The sequence below is a fragment of the Pangasianodon hypophthalmus genome, chromosome 2 (assembly GCF_027358585.1).
Source record: "Pangasianodon hypophthalmus isolate fPanHyp1 chromosome 2, fPanHyp1.pri, whole genome shotgun sequence".
NCBI classification, from domain to species: Eukaryota; Metazoa; Chordata; class Actinopteri; order Siluriformes; family Pangasiidae; genus Pangasianodon; species Pangasianodon hypophthalmus.
The window spans coordinates 15,686,337-15,702,973 of record NC_069711.1 but is presented as its reverse complement, the minus strand read 5'-3'; the positions used below and the strand labels follow the sequence as shown (position 1 = coordinate 15,702,973).

The window sequence follows — 16,637 nt, the reverse complement described above, 5'->3', positions numbered from 1 at the left end:
TCAGTCAGGCTACTAAATCGAATCATAGTAGATTAGGTGGTTTGTTGAATATCGAATCATTGCCTTAAGAATCAAAATTGTGTTGTGTGAGTTTGAACCCATGATGGAGATGATAATGTCCCTGTCCTGCTGGCCTTCTCTTATTGACTTGACCTTCAAAACCAAGAGTTATTATTGTTGTTGTTCTTCTGGCTGCTCCTGTTAGGGCTTGCCACAGCAGATCATCATCCGCATATTTGATTTGGCGCAGTTTTTACACCGGATTCCTTTCCTGACACAACCCTCCCCAATTTTATCTTGTGCAACCCCAGTGGCTGGGGTTGGTTCCCTGGCCAGGAATTGAACCCGGCCTGCGGCAGTGAGAGCCTAACCACTAGTCCTCCAGGGACCCCTTTAAAACCAAGAGTTCACTGCCCCATATGTGTTTTTAATGGAAATTTCAGTATGCAGTCTTCCTGTTCTAAGACACAAATCAATGGCTAAACATCTATACATTTTTTGATAGATTATAGTAAGCTGTTATTTTGAATTACTAGTATACCTGTGTAGAAATACTAAAATACGGCAGCTGGTGTTTTGCCTATGCTGGCTCCTTTATCATCACTCATGCACTGTCCTTACAGCTAGCTATTAAGAACAAGAACACAAATAGTTATGGTTGTTGGAGTGAGGGAATTTGTTCAAAGTATAAATTTTCAATAAATGGTGACCAGAAGTTACAATCTCAAGACCCTTAAATCTGAACTGCTCCAGTGATGTTTCACGCTGACCCTGTGCTCTGACCTCAGATTCCTTCTGAAGGGGGATATGCACAAAATCAGGAATTTCTGTTTGTATTAATAAAATATATTAAAGGAAAACATTTCCATGAAATACATTAAATGTCTATACTGATTTTTTTATGTGCTTAGTGATTCTGGTGTAAAGAAGTTGGTTGGTGCTGTATTTTTGTTATTCCTATGAGAAGTTAGAGGTTGTGGACCATTCCAGTGCAGTTACAAAGGCATTTAATAGTAGATAAGCTCCTAAAAACAAAAGCGCAAGAGTTTATTTTCTCACTCACCATTTTTCACTGTTGTTAAATGTCATATTACTGAGTAAACCCTGGACTCGAGAACGCAATGCAGCTATATGACGCAGTTGCGCTGAGCTACTCAACTCAGCTAAATGGTGATCTACGAGATGACAAGCACAATGACACTGATAGCGGTATTAACTTGAAGGTTAAATCTTTAGCATATACAGATGAGGATGTGAGAGAGTTGGAGAGACTAAAGGATTAAAGTGATCCTGCATCTCTCTTTCTCTCTGCATTTCTCTTTAGGTTGAGATGATGGAAGGGCTAAATCCCGCTGGCGCTACTATCAGCAGGTAGTTAAATGATATTGTGGGTGGTAAACAGTTAACCAAAATGAAAACAGACCAACATGCTGATGAAAGTAAAACAACTTATAAAATAAATCTTGGATACCATTGGCGATCGCATGTTATTTATAAAGAATAGCATGCAAGTTGTTCATGGTTGATTTGTCGTTAAGAATTTCAGTAAGTCATTGGGAATTCAGAGTAATTAAAAAAAAACTGCTGTACTCAAAGATGGAAGATAAACCTATATGAGTATTTGAAATAGATGAGATATTCTAAAATCCCGTTTAATACATGAGTCACATTTCAGCAGCATTATCATGTTTCTAGTCCAGTGTAATGCTGAATGTTACATGGTTTAGAGTGTGAGATGAACCTTCAGTGGATCTCAGGTGAGCGCTCTCTTTGGCGCCTCCTCTCTGATTGCTCACTGTGTAAAGTCTGCTGGATCTGTTACCCAAGGCCAGACACACCGAGCCTGTGACTGCTAAATTTGGGGCCAACAGGATCAGGTTCCTTCTGACCAGTACACACAATCCTGCCCTAGTTACAAGACCCCTCTCCCTCAGTCACACACATTGCTCTCATGCTGCAAACGTGAAACTCTCTTGCTTCATACCGGTCTCTTGAGAGCAGTCTTGTTCTTGTTCTTACATTTGCTTCCACTGAAGATCTTCCAGGTGGCCTTCACCTGATTCGACAGTTTTTTTTTTCCACCTTCCATACGCGCAGCTCCTTGGCGGGTAGAAGTGCTGACCCGCCATGTTTCTGGTTCTGGTGGTAACAGATGAGTTGAGGCAGCTCCTGGCCAGGGCAAGGAACGGGACTGGCCGTCTCATCCAGGTGCTGATCCGAGACGGTGAGTGAGCTGTGGATTCAGACAGAATATTTACCATGAACCCTAACAGTTAAGTACCATCTCCAGGTGTAATGTGGTTTAAGCTACCAGTCAATTTTACATCTACAACCTCTAACTAAGACTTACCAGTTAGCTGAAAGTAAACCTTGGAGCAATTTCTTTTTTCAAAACTCAATTTCATGTTATGTATATTTAAACTAAATCTTACTCTTAGAGATCTACAAAGTGAAACTTTTTAAAAATGGTAAATTTGGTACAATGGCAAATTTAGGCCTGAAGTCCTTAATTGAACTGTTCATCGTGTGTCTGTGCTAAATGTGTAGTATAATGCTCTTTTACAGTATCTTCAGATTAAAGATATTTTACACACAAGTATAATATAGTTTCTGTCTGATGCTATAGTGGCATGTTCTTGAGTTACAGCTTTTCAGTAAGCATGACACGGCACATTCCCACACACACACCACTTAACTAAGTCGATAGCAGTTAAGAAGCGTTTCACTATTTCGTATTAAGGCCTGAACAAATATAACCTTGTTTAATAACTCCACTAAAAATAACTCCACTAGGTCAAAATGAAAAATTCCACCACCTTATTAACTTCACGCTTGTGAGAGATGTGGAAAAAGTAGAGAACTTGTCTGAATGTATGTTCATTAGACATACAATCAGTTAATTAGTAACACCATATTAGTTGAATTAACACAGCATTTGTGCAGTATTTTCTTACTCACTGAATTTTATTTTCTTCCCTGTCACGACTGAATGATTTTCATTTGTTGTTTACTTGTTTGGATTGTTTGTGGACCTGAGATGATGTAATATGTGGCAAGGGACAAACATATATTGGTGTATTTTGATTGTGAAAGGTCAGGTCAGGTGACACAACAGTTGACACTGAGGTTGACATGTCCAAACCTGATTTATTCCCTATTAGAGTGAGTATGGCAAGATGTGCCTGTGCCTGTGTGTGTGTGTGTGTGTGTGTATATGCGAAATACAGAAAAAAATCCTAAATTATCATCAAATTACGTGACCCTCTTTCTGAGATAGTTACATTAGGCTGAGGTCATCCTACTTGAGTCACGTGTGGTAACTGTGTATTTTTGTCCACTGATTCACGTGGATAATTTTAAGAGAGTGTAATATTGCCTATTACATGAATTAAGAATGCGAATGTCTGACACCAGAGGACCTTTCTCTCTCTCTCTCTCACTCTCTCTCTCTCTCTCTCTCTCTCTGTGTGTGTGTGTGTGTGTGCTTGCATGCAGGTGAAGTGCCAATCAAGTAGAGTATAAGAGGATAAAATGTCTTTCTAACTGAATGCCATGTGTCAGACTTTTCTACTGAGTGTCATTCTGTGTATCTCATATGTTGTATGGTATCAAGCTTGTGTCCTGCACATCTACTGGACTGATTATATATCATAGGCCACTATCATATTGCTTGGACACCATGATAGTCAGACAGTTTATTCAGAATGATCAGATAACTAGGCACTGAAATGCAGGAGGTCTTATCAGACTCATGTGCTTGCCTGTATTGTCCTACCTTCAGACAAGTACGATTTGGAACACGCCGTCTCTTCCATGTCCCTTTGACACACCATGACTGTGCCTGTGTGTGAGAGTTGGTGTGAGATGTACACGGTTGGACTTTTGTGTTTTGTGTGTGTTGTCCGGGACTTGTTTTTCTGTCACTCGTTCATCGTGTGTCATTTAGTGGACTGCCATTTGGTGGCAGATAGTTTCAGGGTGATTCAGAAGGAGATTTAGACCAAAACAGTCACAACGCTTACAATTCGCTGAGCTCTTGAGTCATATGTGTAGCTGGTGTCTGATTGGCTGCGACATGGGAAACAGAGTACACTGTTGTTTGGCGTCCGTAGTATAGGGCTTTGCTAACTTGTGACATAAAGCAGAAAGAATGCCAGGATCGTTCAGCACATTGTGTTTATGACATAGCAGGCTTATTCTAAATGATTAATGTAGGAGAGGGGTGTGTGGATGACTTTATAAATGTGTGGGTGCCAGCATGTGCTCATGGGTAAGTGAATGACTGATGGAAAGTATGCATCTGTACCGATAATTGGAATGTGGGCAGGCTTAGAATAGAAGTTGCTGCAAGAGACATTCAGGAAATCCCCCACCAAGGTCATACTGCTGTCTATGTGTGCATATGACAAGAATACTTATTGACATGCTATGACACCTCTCTGACAGCGTCCTTAATCTCTGGTTATTTTAGTGCAAGTGCAAATTCTCCCATTCAGGCTACGCAATTTTCAGATGCTTTGCATTATGAGGTCTTTACACCAAGGATGGAAAATACATGAGTAATTGTTCTTTGTTACCGTATTTAAGTATTATTTATAGTATATTTATAATTTATTTGAGTATTGCTGAAATTGAATATATGAACACTTACTTAATTACATTTTCAAGAAGAAAAACATACTTTACTCCTTGAAGGTCTCTTGACTGTACACTATACATCATTAGAATGGGCTCAGTTTTGGAGCCAATCATTTCAGTTTAGATTTCAATCAGGTTCATTGATATTGTCATCGATTGTGTATGAGCAGGTAACTGGCCATGACCTTCTCATAAACAATGTAGTTAGAGCTATAGCAATCTGAGTGCGTTTAAAATTGCCTAAGCCACCATACCTTAGTGTGAAACTTGAGGATGCGAACCCCGACCCTACATCAGTAACATATTTCAATATGCTGGAGTAAGCAAATACTCATATAAAACAAGGTTTCTTCTTTGCCTCCCTAAAAGGCATGAACTCCATCTAATTTGAAAAAGCATATTGAGGTTATTTTCGCTAATTTGCTAACATTAACTACCTATATTTAACTAAGTTAGCCTGTTTTCTTTGTTAATGCCAGGTTAGACTAGCATTGATACCGCTGGCTAGACAGAAAGTCTGATTCTAGCTAATGGAAAATATTGCAAACTTACAGAGTTTGATGCTTGATGATGCTTTCAGGCAAAACAGTATAGCTGCTTTAAAACAAAAAGCATCTTCTAACACTTTTAGATTGTAAATTGTATACACGATTCCCCTATTTTATGGGACCAAAAGTAATTTGAGATATTAAAATAATTGTAACTATGTGGCCCCACTAAAGCATACGTAAATGATCTTGAATTCAAGCAGTAACGAGACAAATTGAGAGATTATGAAATCACTTTACACTATTTATTAAATGCTACTTTGGCTGTAATGTAGCTGTTTTTTCCTATGTCTTCCTATAATGTGGTAGTATGAATGCTGTTGTAAGTATATATATATATATATATATATATATATATATATATATATATATATATATATATATACGTCTGGGAATATATATATATATATATATATATATATATATATATATATATATATATATATACATATACATATACATATATATATATATATATATTTGTTTTTATTACACCAGGTGTGTGATATGAGCTTTTATGTTTCTGTTTCAGAGCAGTTGGTTCTGGGTGCATACCGTGAGCCATCTCAGTCCTGGGAGAAAGATTATGACCACTTCCTGCTTCCCCTACTTGATCCCCAGGAACCTTGCTACATCCTGTATCGCCTTGACTCCCACAATGCACAGGGATATGAGTGGATCTTTCTTTCTTGGTCACCTGACCAGTCTCCAGTATGTAATATACATTTACGTCCAAAAATATTTTACATATATGTAGATATATGTGTGAATATATCACACTACTGTTCAGTGAAGACAGTTTTGATCTCAACTGTATTTGTCATTATGTTTGTACCTCACTTTAGACCAGACAGAAGATGCTGTATGCTGCCACTCGTGCAACAGTGAAGAAAGAATTTGGTGGAGGGCATGTAAAAGATGAGCTCTTTGGCAATGTGGTGGTATGTCCTCTACATTATTTTATTACCTCTACAGAGCACACAGTGTACAGAGCCTTTGAGGTGACAGGGTGGTTATTTTTAATAAGGTGTGGCCACAAATTAATATACTGAGGCCACAAGTTAAGCTTCTCAAGATCTTTTATGGCCAAAGGTACTATATGTGGACACCTGACCATCACGTCCACATGTGCTTGTTAAACATCCCCTTCCAGATTTAGTCCCCCTTTGATGTTATAATAACCTCCACTCTTCTGGGAATGCTTTCCACTAGATTTTGGAACATGGTTGTGGGGATTTGTGCTCATTCAGCCACAAGAGATTTAATGATGTCAGGCACTGATGTCAGGTGAGGAGGCCTGGGGTGCAGTCAGCGTTCCAGTTCATCCCAAAGGTGTTCAGTGGGGTTGAGGTCAGGGCTCTGTGCAGGCCACTCGAGTTCTTCCACTCCAGGCTTGGAAAACCATGTCTTTATGGAGCTCACTTCGAGCACAGGGGCACTGTCATGCTGGAACTGGTTTGGGCCTCTTTTATTATACCTTTTTATATTACGCCTTTTTTGGAATTGGAATTGATGATGACCTTTACAGTGTTCCATGGTACATCTAATGTTTTGGAAATTCTTTTGTACCCCTCTCCTGATCGATAGCTTTCAACAAGTGAGATACTGTACATGCTTTGTAAGCTCTTTGTGGACCATGGCTTCAGCGGTCAGATGAAACTAAGAAGATGTGAAGAAAATCGTACAGGAACAGCTGGACTTTATTTGGGGTTAATCAGAATAATTTCATTGATGACAGCTGTATGATAATTATTTTTGAACATGAGACTGAATTTGATTGGTTCATTCTGAGCACAGCCACATCCCCAATTATAAAAGGGTGTGTACACTTATGCAACCAGGTTACTGTAACTTTTTTGTATTCCTATTTATTTCCTAAAATGTTTCTGATTGCTTTTCACTTAATTTTTATATGTCGTAATTTCACCATTGAGGGTGGAAAAAGTTTTAAAAAGAGAGAGAGACAGAGAGAGGTGGGGGTCTGAGATCACTAATGAATATACTTCAATTTTGCATTTTTTGCATTCTTTGCTAATTTGATACATTTTTTTATGACAAATTATTACCAGCAATAAATACCTGAGTGAAAAGTAGAATCTTAGAAATATGTTCCTGAATTTTAAAATTTCTTAGTATTTGATATGTCCCCTTTTTATTTTAATGACAGCGTGCACTCGAGACTCCACAAGTTTGTGTAAAACCTGATGATCCATGTTAGATCATATCCACTGAGTCTTGTTTGAACATGTGCTTCAATGGAAGAGATAAGACAAGGAAAAGCTGACCCTTAGCACAAAGGAGTGAACATGGTCAATATCACAAATTTGCTTACATTTAAAGAGTGACCTAGAAATAGTGAAGAATCTTAATTATTCTTGATATTGAACATTACTTTGCTTTGTTTTTACATTTTTCAAAATTCTAAAACTTTCTGGTTTAAATGAAAAAAACATGATATTTGGTCCATCAGTATCAGAGCTGAATAAGGCTTTGACATGAGTGTGGTTTGTGTTTCCATCACCATTAGGAGGATGTTTGTCTTCAGGGTTACCTTCGTCATGTATCATCAATCTCCGCTCCTGCTCCTCTCACACTCGCTGAGCAGGAGCTGCAGAGAATCAAAACCACGGAGGTAAGAAGTCTTGAGTTTTAAACTAATCCAAGCATTATTGAAGCTTGTTGAAATAATAACAATGCATTTGTTCGTGGCATTTCTTTAGACTTTATTACACTTAACTAATAAGAAATTTTTAATTGTAATGTTTTTAATTTGATTATTCCAGTGCAAAGTTAAGCAGGTGAGTAGCTGTAAAGTCCTGACCAGGCTTTAGTGGTGTGTGTTCAGTTCACTGTGCACTTTCTAGTGTGAAAGACAAGGCAGTGTGTGCATGGCATGTACACCTGTTAAATGTGTTTTCATTAAACACTTTATTTGAAGGACAATCCATCAACTTATTAATAAGCAGAAATCGCTTTTCAGCTTTTACATATGTTTAATGTGTGATATGCCAAAGACTAATATTATCACAGTGAGAAAAATATTATTTATTATTAAATAAACATTAAAATTAAATAAACATTATTATTATATTTGAGTTTTCCCTGGAAGACTAGTGGTTAGGCCACAGCGCTCTCACCGCTGCACCGCTGGGTTCGATTCCTGGCACCAACCCCAAGCTACTGAGGCTGCGTGCAGCAATGCGCTGTCAGTGCCGGTCCCAAGCCCAGATAAAATTGGGGAGGGTGGCTTCAGGAAGGGCATCCAGTGTAAAAACTGTGCCAAATCAAATAAGTGGACCAATGATCCGCTGTGGCGACCCCTAATGGGAGCAGCCGAAAGAAGAATAACAACATATTATATTTTAGTAGCTTGCAAAAAGGAACTTTATACCAAACCATGGTTTAATCAAAGCTGTTGATGCAACTGCATTTGTACTAGTGAAATGTTTGCATGGGTTTGCTGATGCTGCCATGCTTGCTTTTCTGAAATTCTGATGCATTAGTCTGGTATCCTTGTTCTGTCCTGCAAATAAAGTGCACTCTGAGTGTAAATACTGTGCAAAAAGTCATGCATACATTCATAAACACAGGAATGTTCCTACATATAGTACAGCATTCTTTCAGCGGTCATGCCGTCATTAGAGATCAGTGAGGATGAATGATTCTCACATACTGCCTCCATGCTGTGCTTGTGCTTGTGTGTGTGTGTGTGTGTGTGTGTGTGTTCCTCTGCAGGTTATTACAGAGATGAGTGTGGAAACTAAGCCTCAGACCTTACAGGGTCTGGCCTTTCCGCTACAGCCAGAGGCTAAACACGCTTTACAGCAACTCGCTAAGAAACACATTAACTACATCCAGCTGGTGAGACTGCAACACACAGGCACAGCAATACACACTTTCTGTATAACTATGTTCACATACACTAGTCCAGAGGTTCCCAAACATTCGGGCAAATGACTCCAAATAGACATGAATTTGATATGAAAGGATATGAAGGGTGAGCTTGCATTTCTTCACACAGCTTTTCTGAACAAGAGTCAGAAGGTGTGTTTGAATCATTTCTGCTGTCACATCCAAACATCCTTATGTTTGAACAAAACATAAGGAAATAAAATATGACCCTGGGGTGGTGTGATACAGGGTGGAGTTACTGTGGATTATTTTCCTACAGCAGCACAGCCCAAAGTGTGTTATTCCTCTTACACCATGATGGCCTGTTGTGTGTTATTCCTTTCTTTATGCAGGCAAGAACACTTAATCCAGCCTCATACAGAGAGGAGCTTGCAAATGGACACATCATTTTCAGTGCACGCAAAGAAACATCTGGCTACTCTGTTTTGCAGTGCATCAAAACTCTGCCACAAATGAACCATTTTGGTTTCTCCTCATTCTTTACAGTCATGTTTGTAAATCTATATTCAATATATGTTTCAGCATATATTCTGTTCCACTGAATAGACTCACTCGATGTTGTTGAGGAACTAGAGGAGGTAGATGGACAGAGAAATCAGTCTGTTTTATTGCTGAACTCCTGTGCTAGTGCACCGTGTCAGGATAGCGAAAAAAATATATATTAAAATAGCACATACACTCTTACTTTAAATCTGGTTTGTTTGAATGCGACTCCTAGGCTACCTTCACAGAGCAAATAAATGTGGCCCAAATCCGATCTTTTTCTTCCAGTGTGACACAGAGTTGTTACTTGCATAGCTGTGTGAACAACAAAAAACACACTGAATCTGACATTTTCAATTCCAAGTTGGGCCACATTCATTTGTGGTACTGAAATCCAGCACGTATCCGATACATGGCAATGAGACCCCTGTCTGAATAGGCAGATCGGAATTCATGCCACTTTTGAGTTAATCCCACTCGACATTCGTCATAATTTTGCACTACTAGGAAGGAATGCTGGAGGATAACAGTGAAGGAGGATAGTGAGATAACGAACCTCATAAACATTTGGGGTGATGTTGCTGTACAAGCAAAATTAGATGGCACTTATTGCAACTGCTTCGTGTTTGAAGAAATTTCAAGAGAAATGGCCATATGCAGCCAGAAGAGAACGTGGCTGCAGGGCCAAAGGGAAGTTAAAAGTTTAAAAGCAAAATTTTAAGAAACCAAGGACGTGAAAGTGGCCGTGGCTGAATAACATTCCCTTTTAACAGTGAGCATCACGTGACACAGTGCTCCTTTTTGCATGTGGGTTAGTGTAGGAACATGATCTGTTCAGGCTGATGTCAGATATAGGCCACACTGAAAACATAGTGGGAACAGCCTAATAAAAAAAATCTGATTTGGTCAGTAAATTGGATTTGGCCCATTTTTGCCAACTGTGAATGTAGCCCTAGTAACATTTCAAAATAGTAGCACATAAACTCCTTCTTCACAGTTAGAGTAATTAATTTGTAAAATAATTGAATAAAACAAAAGAGGAGGTTACGAGTGTCTCTCACAAACCTATTTGTAAATCAAGCAACCCCAAGTGGGATTCATGACCACTAGTTTGGGAACCGCTGCACTAGTCACATACTGAACAATACACTGATCTACACAGATGTTCTGAGATATGTTGCATTGATTTGGGAGAATTCAGTGGAGTTAAGTGTCTCGTTATAAGCTCAGTGTTTATGCATAGCCCTATACCTCTGAAATACAATTACTTAATCAGTCTCCTAATGCATGGCAGAAACATAATAACAATTGTGAAGTGTTTTACAAGTAAGCTTTTTGTTCAAAAGGGGTCAAGATCATTCCAATATTAATTATGGTCTAGCTACCTAAATTGTTAGTTGTGACTATATCTCACCACCTTCCCATGATGAAGGCACAAATTCATTCTATTTGAATGCATGAATAAATTAGATTCTTATTAAAATGCAGATCATGTAAATAACCTGAGTTGGTGAAGTAGTTATTATGGCAATGAAATGATCTGTTCTTGTTTCCAGACCAGCAGCATTTAAGTGCTGAAACAGAACCATTTTTCTTTATCAAGTACTGATTCATCTTCTGTGGTAAAGTGTGGACTGGTTCTAGATTAGGCACTGACACGGACACCAGCACTGACACTGGCTCAACCCTTGTGAAATTTCACCATCACTGCTGTAACACATTTCCGTTTCATGTAATGGTGTTTTGTGTATGTGTATGTGTACTATGTCAGAGGTTGGACACTGAGAAAGAGACCATTGAGCTGGTGCACACTCGGCCCACAGAGACACATGATCTTCGTAGCAGGATCCCAACAGACACACCACGCTATCACTTCTTCCTCTATAAGCACTCACACGAAGGAGTCTACCTAGAGTCTGTTGGTCAGTATCAGTGTGTTTTATTTACCTGCCTTATACACTTTCCCTCAAATACCTGTGTGATGCTACCAAGCAGCACAACTTCATCTGGATTTGAATTTGCAGCTGCCGTAGGCATCTTTTATTAATAGGCTTAACATGTTTACCCTGCAAGTTCACTGGTCTTTAATATAGCACTCATTTAGAGTTCATTAGGATCCGAGAGTGACCAGTTAATGAGTTCCACAAAGAGTTAGCCTTCCTTATTTAATTGCTATCTTTTTTTTTTTTGTTTTTTTTGGTTTGGTCCATGACAATAATAGTGATTAAACATAATAAAGGAAACTCTAGGTGTTTTACAGATTTATTTTACCATGCCAATTTTACCATGTAAATAGAAAGGTAGGTTTTTATGCTACTGTAAATATGTTAAAAAACTACAACTGCCATTCTTAACTTATAATAGGTGTGTGTTGATGCACTCAAGTCAAAATAATTAGAGGTTTTCCCATCTTTGTAAAGTCTGCTACATGATATGAATGCAGTATTGTGCTTCATCCTCACAGCTAAAGACTCAGCTAGTGGGGGGGAATTAGCTAGAGCTTAATTGTGTGTAAACTGAGTAAGAATGAATACCTGCGTGATGATTATTTCTCCTTTATTTCACCCCTCTCTATTGGACATACATCAGTGTTCATCTACTCGATGCCGGGCTACCGCTGCAGCGTTAAGGAGAGGATGCTGTATTCCAGCTGTAAGAGTCGGCTGCTGGAACAGGTGGAGAGGGACTACCATATAGAGGTGGTCAAAAAGGTACAAGGCCACTGTGCAACAATCAAATGCACCATTTTTTTTTTTTTTAAGATAAAGGCCAAGCCTTTTGTTTTTAAAATGTGGATAACTGTACAGCTAAAACTCAAATCTGAAAATTTGACCTCACTCTGAATTTAACAATGAAGCTTTTGGACTAGAAATACTAGCAGAGCAGTTTTAGCATACTTGAGTCTAGTGACTGGAAACAGTGGTGATGTAAATGTACACTAGGACAGAAATGATCATAAACCACAACCTGCCAGTGTTGACCGAGTGTTTTCCTGCTATTTATATTTTTAAGTCTACTACACACTTATTAAGAATAACTATTATGATAATGTAGATAATGTTGTCAATAATTCATATAACAGGAATCACCAATAACCAGATTACATAAAATTTTACCTGAAAGTAAAAATTCTAGATAAAAAACAGTTACACAATGATGTTAACGTAACAGACACTTCAAGTTAGCATAGATACATTATGATTAGTAATCATGATGGTCAGCTGATGTTTTTTCAGTGGTTGATGCTGATATTTTTTTAAATTGGAAACCAATAACTGATATGTTGCTGATTTGGCCCACAGATACCAAGGAAAAGACAATACATTTGCTTAATTTTTGAACATTTCTGCTGCATTAAACATCATTTTTTCTGCATTAAACATCTCTCATTCTCCCATCCTTTTTGTGAGAGAATGAATCAGCACAAATTAAAAGATTATGGTAAACCATTCAGACAGGACATGCATTTGATGCCATGTGAAGAGTGCATGCAAGTTCATGCAAAACCAGTAATCGTAAACATCAAATTAGATTAAATTCAGTTAAATTTCAGTTAAATTCAGTTTTTACATGGACTAAATACACTATATGGCCTAAAGCATGTGGACGCCTGACCATCACACCCATATGTGGGTCTTCCCCAGACTGTTGCCACAAAGTTGGAAGCAGACAATGATATAGGATGTCTTGTATCTGTATGCTGTAGCATTAATATTTCCTTTATTAGAACTAAGGCGTCAAGCCCAAACCTGTTCCATCGTGACAGTGTGCACAAAGCGAGCTCCATGAAGACATGGTTTGCCAAGCCTGGACTGGAAGAACTCGAGTGGCCTGCACACAGCCCTGACCTCAACTCCACTGAACACCTCTGACTGCACCCCAGGCCTCTTCGCCCTACACTGGTGTCTGACCTCACTAATGCTCTTGTGGCTGAATGAGCACAAATCCCCACAGCCACGCTTCAAAATCTAGTGGAAAGCCTTCCCAGAAGAGTGGAGGTTATTGTAACAGCAAAAGGAGGACTACATCTGGAATGGGATGTTCAAAAAGCACATATGGATGTGATGGCCAGGTGTCCACAAACTTTCGGCCATATAGTGTATCACCCTACCTTATAACTCCCTCATAAAGTCCCTTATAAAATAAAAGCACATACTGTCAGACCTGGGGAATGTAATTCCTTGTTTTCTTGTTTTAAGGTGTCAGTAAAGATATGCACATGCTGCACAGTGATACAGGAATTTTTGTGGCCACTCTGAATTAATTTCAATTCACTTGGGACAATCTGGAAAGTCGAACTCACCGAGATGGAGACACTTTTTAGTTAGCAGTCCTGAGTGATAATAAAGTAACTACAAGTCTTTATTACAGTAGCACAGCTAATGCTGTGAAGAGTCTGATAAAATAGAGTCAAACTGTTCTTCAGTAGACCCTGCACTGTGTGTGCATGCATTTGTGTATGTGTTTGTGTATGATCTGATCTGATATTTGTTGATTCAAATGTTGTGGAGATATTTCCTGGTATCTAAAAGGAAAGATGCATCAGAGGGAACAGAGTCTTCCTGTTTTTATATCATGGGTAGAGCAAAAATAGCAAAGTACAATACAAAGTATTATTTATAGCTTAATAAATAACTTCACTCTTTTAACAAAAGCAAAAAAGCATTTTCTATTAAATTTAATATGAGAGTTTACATTTACCCACAGGAACACTTAGCTATTCTACTAATCAGAAATTAGAAACAAGGCGTTTTTTTCCTTTGTGAGTATTTTTTCAATGCTAGAATTTTTAATGCTTATGCATATAAATCATTTTCTATAATAATGAACAGATACACTTCATTTTTAACCAATAACAGAAAACATCCAGAAATGTAGTAACGTACTTGTGTGTGTGTGTGTGTGTGTGTGTGTGTGTGTGTATAGTTGGAGATAGACAGCGGGGATGAGTTGACGGAGCAGTACTTGTATGAGGAAATCCACCCTAAGCAGCATGCTCACAAGGAGGCATTCGCCAAACCTCGCGGTCCTGCAGGGAAAAGAGGAAATAAACGGCTGATTAAAGGAGTGGGAGAGAATGGTGTGAACAGCTAGAGAGGAAAGAACATGGGAAACAGGTCCCTGTTCTGCCCTCCAAGAATCTGAGGATTTTGCTGTTAAGGCATGACAGGATGAAAGAGGTTGAAATGTGGTGTCCAGTTGTTTTTATTCTTATTAATTGTGATGCTTTTTTTTTTTTTTAAACTTTATTAGCTTGGGTTTCATAAGTCATAAATAACTCATTCTTTTATTCAAATTTGTGTACACATTCATAAAGAAAAAAAAAGGAAACTCAGGAATTCATTCTGTACCTATAAATTGTCTGCTCACACTTTTTATTCATTCAGAATTCGAGACATAACTTGACAGTCATGTTTCATGCACAAATTCAGTTAGTGTCAGTAATTGAAGTGGACTAGTGGACAGTTCATATTTAAATTTGTTTCTTGATTTTATTTCACAACACTACCATACATTACCATTACCAAACATAGCAGATCTAGCCTCAGTAGAATGTGAATTTTGTATGAGTAAGAAACACTTTATAGGTCACTGATGTTCCAGTTGTGATTTTAGATCTGTGTTTTATAACTGATTGGATTGGCGCTAATTTGCTTTACAACATTAGATTGAAAACCTAACTGTTTATGCATAAGCATTTACTTCAGTGACACTAATGTAAATCTTTCTCACTGTTTTCTGTCATATCAAGTTGTGAAAATAGCTGTTCTTAATGAAAATAAGAACTCAGAATAAATTATTTTTATGAATATTGAATACAGTCATTTCCAAAATGGAGAACAGCATGGGGGTGGGCATATGCTGATCTGTGAATTAATTTAATAGAGCTTATATTGTAATAATAGAAGCAGATGTGAAGAGGATGTATAAGTGTGAGAATGAACACCTGTAAGATACTTACTTGACTCACAGTATATGAATATCTTCAGTGCAAAACAATGATTCATTGCATTTCCAGGAAGATCTGTCATCACTATTGATGTGATAATGGGATGAACTTTCACCAGATGCCTATACGTTTGGAAGCAGTTTTCAAACCCTGGTCCTACAATGCTTTAAGACTACACAGGAATCCCAGCTTCCCCAAAAATTTCATTAAAATGCAGCAATGAAATGTTTACCAAAGTATCTATATTATTCATCAGGCATGGTAGAAGAATTCAAAATCTAGCGACTCTAATGATCAAATATCTCACTGCAATATCACGCTATCAAAAAATTCGTTCATTTAACTCAAACTGTTTTCGGTGGACAGCGCAGCCTGCATGAAAATCTCCTCTGAAACCCCAGACACAGTGCTAATAGACACTCAGTGAAGCCTGTGCATTGCTTGGTGTTTATTACAGATTCAAGTGCACAGTGTTTTAATGGGACAAAAGATTAACAGTCATTGGACACCAGGATTTTTAACACATTATTCTGAGCCACCCCTGGAGGCATGCTTCACTGGGAGTGAATGCAGTGTGCACAAAAAAAATTCTCAGTGTTTATTGGACGGTAAATTCTTGGCTTATCCTGCCTCTGGATGCGCAGCTTTTCCGTATGATGTCTGTTAGACCTCCCAAAGCCGCGGAACCACATAAACAATTGCCAATCACTGAAATGGGAATGAATATGACCGACATCTCAAACTTATAAACTTACAAATATATTGGCACTAGTTGGATTTGCTTGGAGCCTGTGGTAGTGATGTAATTTGTAACGAGTGCAATATATTAATATAAACCCATCATTCATGGGTTTATCGTGTCATGCAGAGCCTGATTCAACTAGTGGGTGTGTTAGAGCAGGGGAAACACTAAAATGTACAGGACTGGGGGTATTCCAAGACCAAGGTTGGGAACTTGTGCCTTGGGAGATGCCTAATCTAAGACTAAGTATTATTTACATTACTAAGCACTATACTTTTTTAATATCTGTTAAAAACGCCAATTTTGGGATTTTTTAAAATATTAAGTATTTCTGTACTTCTAATTCAGTATGTAATTTATCTAA

At 38.2% G+C, this 16,637-nt stretch overlaps 1 protein-coding gene across 3 annotated transcripts; it reads left to right on the top strand.

Annotated features, from left to right (window-relative positions):
- Positions 1-1,904: 1,904 nt before the first annotated feature.
- Positions 1,905-15,391, top strand: LOC113530515 (twinfilin-2). 3 transcript variants are annotated; one of them, XM_026920619.3, is made up of 9 exons: positions 1,906-2,224; positions 5,719-5,897; positions 6,032-6,127; positions 7,714-7,818; positions 7,970-7,984; positions 8,922-9,047; positions 11,353-11,503; positions 12,171-12,292; positions 14,508-15,391. In XM_026920619.3, the coding sequence occupies exons 1-9, from the start codon at positions 2,128-2,130 to the stop codon at positions 14,673-14,675; spliced, it is 1,059 nt and encodes a 352-aa protein (XP_026776420.1). In that variant the 5' UTR covers positions 1,906-2,127; the 3' UTR covers positions 14,676-15,391. The 3 variants fall into 3 exon arrangements, with proteins under 3 accessions (XP_026776429.1, XP_026776420.1, XP_053083490.1); XM_053227515.1 differs by having other exon boundaries at positions 2,132-2,272; XM_026920628.3 differs by lacking the exon at positions 7,970-7,984 and having other exon boundaries at positions 1,905-2,224.
- The last annotated feature ends 1,246 nt before the right edge of the window (positions 15,392-16,637 follow it).

Bases quoted from the DNA above. Each gene is read 5' to 3' on its own strand.
- LOC113530515 (XM_026920619.3), top strand. From the start codon at position 2,128: ATGTTTCTGGTTCTGGTGGTAACAGATGAGTTGAGGCAGCTCCTGGCC. The intron at 2,225-5,718 runs GTGAGTGAGCTG...TTTCTGTTTCAG, and splicing joins CCAGGTGCTGATCCGAGACG to AGCAGTTGGTTCTGGGTGCA. The intron at 11,504-12,170 runs GTCAGTATCAGT...GACATACATCAG, and splicing joins AGTCTACCTAGAGTCTGTTG to TGTTCATCTACTCGATGCCG.